The following is a 7,246-nucleotide window of genomic DNA, read 5'->3' on the forward strand; positions in this document are numbered from 1 at the left end:
ATGGGGTAGTCCTAAGCTGGGTAGGGAGGAGGTGGTCAAAGGACGGGACTTTCAAGCTCCTTTAGAGGATCTTCTCAGTGTCTGGCACCAACGTAGATTCTCCGCGTGGAGCACGTTAAATCTGAACGTGAAACTGAAGGCTGGTAGGACTATTTCCATTTTGTAGAGGAGCAAACTGGGACTTCTAGATGTTAGTTACCTAGCTTGCTCCAGAGAGCACGGCTGGTAAGCACCAGCACTGGATCGTACACGAACCCAAGCACTACCCACCACGTAGCACTGGTCCTGAGGGACACCCAAGCCCGCCCAGACGCTCTGCCAGACTGCATTTCCTGCCAGCCTGTGGGCAGCCTAAGAGTTTAGCGGAGACAAACCCCAGCTGACTTCTCCGTGGATCAGTGGATGCCACCTTCCCTGCCTCCTTCCTGCTCTGGTAAAGGCTTGGCCTCTCTTGGGTCCCCAAAGCCTCTCCTCCCCAACAGCCAGAGGAAGGCGGGCCACCCCCATGCCACAGGGAGCTCCGTGGAACTGCCATCTGCCAGTGGCTAAGAAGAGGTTAGAAAGCATCTGTTCTTGGAGTCTGGGTCCTGGGGGAACCCTGGGCCACTCTTCCCAGTTGGGCAGATGGAGAAGGCTCCCACGCCTCTGGCTTTCCTGAGGAGCCAGGCTGGTCCTCCCCCACCTTACTCAGTGGTTTAAGGCTGGAAAGTGGCTCACAGCCTGGCACTTGCAGGCAGGAGATCTGACTTCCCATTCGCAGTGGCCAAAGCCCTCTGGGCTTCTTACCTGTTCTTGCCTCCACTTTCTGCCTCAAGTCTTCTCACCTGCAGAACTCAGGGTGAGGGGCTGTTTCTGGGGGGACAGGGATGAGCTGCAGTGCCTGAAAGGTGAGATGGGGTCAGGGGATGATGCTGTGGTGTGAGCAGTGCCTGGGAGGAGTCAGTGCAGCTTTGGCCTGGCTAATGCCTACTTGACTCCCAAGAGGCCAATGGACAGTCCTGCTGCACCCAGTGTCCAAAGCTGTGGAAATCGGGCAGATCCCCGTCCGTAGCCTGGCTCTCCCCCTGTGCTGGTTCCCCTTCCCTGCTCACTCTCCCCAGCCTCCTGAGCTCTGACTCCTAGGAGTGGGGTCTTGCTTGGGAAACTCTGGGACTTGTTTCTCCTCTTGGGGACTTCACCCTTTCTCAATTGGCAGGGGGTAGAGGGGTGGAAACCCAAATGGGAACAAGCTATGGCTCCCACCCTAAGTTTTAATGGGCTTTGGTATCTTCATCTATACCAGGATAGATAATTTTGTGAGTTAAGAAGGTTAAAGCAATTCCATTAGATGTCTAAATTCCCACTAAGAGAGGAGGCATTAAAAAAAGAGGGTGGGCATCCGTGTCAGGGCCCTCCTGGGATTTCTGGTTTCATTCCTTAGACTATTCCTGTGTAGGTGTTTTTAGGATGTCTGGAGCCCTGTGGTTCTGCATCCCTTCCAGAACTTACGTGAGGGTCTCTGGTCTGTGAGCTGAGGAGGCTGCCTACAAGGCATCCGCTTCATGTGGCGATATCCAGTTGTTCAATAAACATTAACCAAGGCACCAATTTCCAGGTTGATTCTGCAGGGTGGCCCAGATGGGGGCAAAGTCTAAATGGCAATCTGACGACCCAATATGGAAACCCCTGGGTCTCTTCAGGCAGTTGAGTGATGGGTGTGTTGGAGAGGAACTGAGGGACCGTGTCGAGGGTGGTGCCCCAAACCAAGACAGCAAAACCAAGCCAACACAGCTTGGGGTGAAGAGCTGTGTCGGGAACAGGCTGAATTTGAGGAGCAGAGGTGCAGGCTGCCCAAGGAAGACAGGCAGCAGAAGGTAGAAGAAGGAACCTGAAGGCAGGAAGAAATTAGGGGGGAGAGAAAGCCGTGGAAGCTGCTGGCCTAGAAGCTGTAGCTGAGAGCAGAGCAAAGATGAGACGGTCTGGAGGAGGAAGGCCAGGATGGGGCTCGAGTCCCAGGGACCCAGCATCCCAGGGCAGATATGGCAAGAATCCTTCCTTCCCACAGCCAAAGGACACCATCAATGGTTAGTCAGAGGACCAGATGGCCAGAGGGGCTGGAGGAGAACCCAGAGGGCTCAGAGTCAGGGCGCCCAAAGGAGAAGTCATCAAGAAAACTGAAGTGACCAGGAGAACTGGAAGCAGAATAGATTTAGTGGCACAGGAGTGGATGGGATATGGGGGGAGGGGGAGGGCGGTGCCAAAGCCAGACTGAAGTAGGCTGGGGTTGCTGAAGGTTGGGGGGGGGCAGTGAATACTTCTTAGACATGTTCAGAGAAAAGGGAAGGAGTCGGATTGGAAAATGTGAGAAGAATCTGGCAGAGGAGGAGAGGACTGCAGAGGAAGAGGTGAGTCTGGACAGCCCCACAGCACTTGGCCTGCCATTGCCAGGGACCCCTCTCCAGCAAAATCTGAGCAGATCCCGATCTGTGTATAGGCATAAGCACAGCTGCTCTGGCTGAAGCAAGGGGCAGTGAGGGGCCAAGAGTTCTGCCTACCGATGCCCCCCTTGCTCTCCCTGGAGCCCCCCAGCAGTCTCAAGCTCCTGGAACCTACTGGCCTCAGGCTACCCCTTCATCTTAGAGAGGAGGATTGGCTGCCGGAAGCCGCAGGGACAATCTGGTGGCACAGTCAGGAGCTGCAGCTTCTCCCCCATCTAACGCCTCCAGCTCCTCATTCAGAATGTTTGACTATACATTTATTCATTCAACAAACATTTATTGAGTGCTCATTGCATGCCAGGCACTGGGCCTACAGGGGGAGGGACGACTGAAGAGATGTGTAGGAACCGCGTCTGAACGGCCCAGAATATCCACGGCCACGACCTACTATCCTCAGGAGGTGGGTATGCAGAGGGCTGTCCTGTGCTGATGGCCATTATTTGTGTAGACAGGCAGGGCTTTGAAGGGACTGGCTTGGCCCCAGAAAGTTCTAGAAAGCCCTCTACACTGAGCAGCCCAGTTTTGTCCTTTACCAGCCTTCTCCATTCCCAGCTGCTTGAGAGGATGAGGACGTGGCAATCCAGCCCTCTGTGGGCCTCCAACATGGCCCTGGACGGCAGCCTTCTTACCTGGCTTGGGACTCGGGCTTCGATTTCCTGATCATGCTGAGGCAGCAGCGGCAACAGTAACAACAACTTACCGAGCTTGTGTTAGCTCCCCCCGTATTCCCCAGGTGGGGGACCCCGTATCTGGTGATGGTCCCACCCAGACCAGATACCCCAGTCTCCTCTACCCACCCAGGGCAGCAGTCCATTGATGTTCAAAGATTTAACAACTGAGCTTTCGACTATTTGGAAGACAGGACCCAACTCCACGATGCGTGACATGTAACCAATGGTACATGTTTGAATAGACATTGGTGAGTGGGGAGGAGAGATCAGCTAGGGCAAGCGTGACAAATAGATACGGGGGCTGAGGCAGGGCCTGGATCTCACACAGACTCGTAGTCCTGAGTCATCAAGGAGAAGGGATGTCCTCCCAAACTGTACCAAGTGATGGTGGCTTTGGGGGGCACAGGGGACATCATGAGAGAAAGAAGATGGCTGCCATGGGGACAGGTGAAGGGGACCCTGGGGTAAGGGTGGGGCTGGTGGAGACTAGGAGAGGAAGGCAAAGGGGGCTGTAGCCTTGAGCCCCAGGGGTACACCGGACTGAGTCCATCACTTGGACTTATAGACGTCAGGGAGCCTTGAGAAGAATGTTATGGGAAAAGTCATCTCAGGGCTTCATTAGACAAAATGAATTAGTAAATGAGAGGCTTCATGGTGGGGATGCTACAGGGAGGGTTTCCTTAGGACAGTGAACTCCGAGGAGTATGTTCTGTGGAGCCCCATTCCTGTGGTCAGTTAAACCTGAGAAGGCCACTGGGCTTTCTCTTTTCTATGGCAGCCTCACAGCACACATCACCACATTAAAGGCTCTGAAAAGTCCTGTGGTAACAAAAGCTACTTAACTTGTCTCACTCAGTGTTTCCCACATTCATTTGGCCACGCAGTTAAAAAAAAAAAAAGTAGTAATCCCATTACTATCCCTCAGAGGAGCCCTGCCCCACACTGGGAAGTGCTGGGCAGCTGCAGAGGCATTGGTAAAAATGGGAAGTCTCCGCCAGACGTCAGGGGTCTTCTGGGTTGCCCTTCCCTCACCCATCATATCACATCAGCCCCTCATCAGATCCTTGGAGCTCTTTGGCCAAACATTCCAAGCCCAGCCCTTGTCTGGTCCCGAGCCGCGGAACGTGTAGGAAGGAGACTTACAGGGACAGGGGCGTTTGAAGGACATGTAATCCTTGGAGCAGAACAGGGGAGCCAGCCTGCCCACGTGTGTAGTTCCGCCTTCGAGGAGAGAAGGAGCCTCGGCTCACCTGCAGAGACACAAACAGGCGGGTGATGGGGACGCCCACACAGCACCCACTGACCCCACAAGCTGGACGCTCATGTCCCTGGGCTGTCCACCTCTGGGGAAAGGTGGGGACTTTGACAGCATGTGTCCAGTCTGGGCGGGGGTGTGGGGAGCTCTGGGCTGCAGAGTATGGGGGGTCGGGGGCAGAGATGGGGCAAAAGTGTGGGTCTCACTGGGGTCTCAGTGGTGCGTGGAGGGGGGAATATCTCCTCTGAGCAGGAATGAGAGATCTCCTGGAATTCTCCTGTCTCATGAACCTGTGAGATCCCACTGCTTGAGACAACTGCAACAGACCATGGCATTCTAAGCACCTTATAACTGGAAGGACCCTTAAAGACTAGCCCAATGTCCTCATATCACAGAAGGGGAACACACCTAGGAAGGGTGAGGAACTAGTTCAAGGTCCCAGAGCTGCCTTTGGAAGGGTGTTCAGAGTTGCTGACCTGAAACCTTATGATTATTGTTATTCCGACACCTTTAAGGGAGTGATACTCTTCTCATTTTATAAATAAGGAAATTGAAGCTCAGAGAGGTTATGTGGCTTGCCCAAGATCACACAGCTTCTGATTACAGGCTGGGACTAGAACCCCGGCCTCTTTGACTCCAAGTGATGTCAGCCAGCACATCACTCAGAAGGACCTAATAAAGGCCAAGAGAATGAAAATGTCTCTTCCCAATCTCCCTGCTCTGCCATGTGAACTTGGTGTGATGCCTGAATGTCTGTGCAGCCAGAGAGCGCCTGGTCACTCTAACACCCACTTGTAAGAGAGGAAAGAGTTCTTAAAAGTAACCCAGCCTCCCATGCTGCTAAAGATGTGAATTAGTTCAGATCCAATTGGTTGAGCTCCAAGTGACATGAAGCTGTGTGAACAGCAGGGAGATGTGGTTCTTATTTTCTAGGGATCTTGGTCGCTAGACTTGGAGAAAACAAACTGCACGTTAGGCAGTTGCTGAGCAGGGACCAAGGAATGCAGAGTTCAGTGGGCTCTCGCACGGGGAAGCTCGCAGCCAGAAGCCAACAGGAGAAGAGCCTGGACCCTCCTGTCCCAGGGGGCAGCTGACCTCCCTGATCCTGGGGATGACACTGGAGACAGAACTTTTGTGTAAGAGGCAGGTCCAGGGGTTCCCATCCTTGTCTCCCACGGGGATCTTGTTATATATATATTTTTTCCTTCAAATGGAAACCACGTTTTGATGGAGACCATTGGTCAAGGTGCACTGATTAACAACATTTTTTCCTGTTTAATAAATGAATCAAAGACTTCTCTTTGGAGAGCCTGAGCTCAGAAGTCTGATTCCCGAGTGCCGATATCAACACTGCTGCCTCCTGGAGGGTGACTTCGGGCAAAGCACTTCACCTCTCTGGGCTGCAGAGTCCTCAGGTTAGGAGAGCGGAGTAAGGCACTTCACCAGTTTCGAGGATGAGGGGTATGAGGATGAGGGGTAAGTATGTCACGTTCATTCTGCTGTCCCGGCGGTGGGACGGAGGGAGGCGTTGCTGCGGCCGACCCTGGACTCTCTCTTTCCAGATGGCTCCTTCAAGCTCAACCTAGGTGTGAGCCCCAGGCTGGTCTGATGCCCACTCCCAGTCCCCACAGAAACCAACAAGAGTCCTGATGGGGGAAGTGAAGGTAGGATGTGATCTCCCTATCTCCCTAGTCCTGGTAGAGAAGTTTCTCTGGTGTGGCAGCCTGCTTGGGGAATGGTGATTTCACACCAGAAAATTCATGAAGAACCTCAGGGCCTGGGATCTATTCTTTCTAAAGATACATGTGTGTCCATGTGTCTGTGTTCACATTTGTGGGTGTGCCCGTGGGCTCCGTGGCCATGTGTGTGTCTGGAGGGGGACTTCGGTGGGCTGACAGGTCATCTCTCAGGCTGCTTCCAGAGAGGTCTCTCTTGAAGGCAAAATGGACCATGTCACTCCGGTGCTGAAAACCCTTCGTAACTCCCCAGTGTCCTTGGAACGACCTGGCTTCTACCATCACCTCCCTAGCCCGGCGCTCTGCTTACCTCTCTAGTGAAGGCCGTGACGGGAGTGCTTAGTAAAGATACGCTGGAAGTACACTTCCTACAGGGCCATGCTGGTGGCTCCCGATGCTATGGAGGGTGCTGACCACCCCCTAAACTCCAAGCAGTTGTCCCTGAGGTCTTGCTTCTCCTAGAAGCCCCTGTGCTCCCTCTTTCCTCTCACTAGGTCTTGTGACTCTCAGATGATGGCTGAGGCCGCAGGGGGGTCTGGGGATCTGCCCTCTGCCTAGGGCAGGAGGCACCAAGAACCCTCACACTGCGTATTTTGGGGACAGTTTAGGTGTTCGGTGGGCAATGTGTTGGTTCCCAAAGAGCTGGGGAGACTGGCAAGGGGCTGGGTCAGGTAGACATTTCTGTATATGGAAACCTTCTGGGCGCCGGCGCTTTCAGGTGTGACCCAGGCTCACCACACACCTGCGTGTGCCAGGATATAACGGCAGCAACATTACTGCAACATGTTCCCCGACGTGGGGAACATCATTTTCATTTTGCAGATGAGAACCTCGAGGCTCAGTGACCTGATCCGCTCGAGGTCGCAGAGAACAGATGGAAGAAGAGCTGTGCAGGGTGGGGTCTTGTCTCCCGTGCTCCCCAGTGACAGCAGAGACGCCCCACGGAGATGACACCCTCAGGGCTCTGCTGGCCAGCTTCCTGGACACCTTGGGCCCTTTACACCTGCAGGCCACTCCCTGTCCCCGGCGTGTCATTTCTTCCCTGCGCACCTGGCCAACTCCCAGCTAGTACAGCATCGAGCTCGGGAAAGCTCTTCCGCGAAGTCT

General features: G+C 54.1%; 1 protein-coding gene across 2 annotated transcripts in view; it reads right to left on the bottom strand.

Moving 5' to 3' along the window:
- The window catches only part of BEAN1 (brain expressed associated with NEDD4 1), a 34,904-nt gene that overhangs the window by 21,638 nt on the left and 6,020 nt on the right, over positions 1-7,246 (bottom strand). For both annotated transcript variants that reach the window (XM_041773146.1, XM_041773145.1), the window contains exon 2: positions 4,292-4,398. In XM_041773146.1, the coding sequence (XP_041629080.1) occupies positions 4,292-4,316 (25 nt within the window). In that variant the 5' untranslated portion in view covers positions 4,317-4,398. The remainder of the gene's footprint in view (positions 1-4,291; positions 4,399-7,246) is intronic.

The sequence above is a fragment of the Vulpes lagopus genome, chromosome 10 (assembly GCF_018345385.1).
Source record: "Vulpes lagopus strain Blue_001 chromosome 10, ASM1834538v1, whole genome shotgun sequence".
NCBI lineage: Eukaryota > Metazoa > Chordata > Mammalia > Carnivora > Canidae > Vulpes > Vulpes lagopus.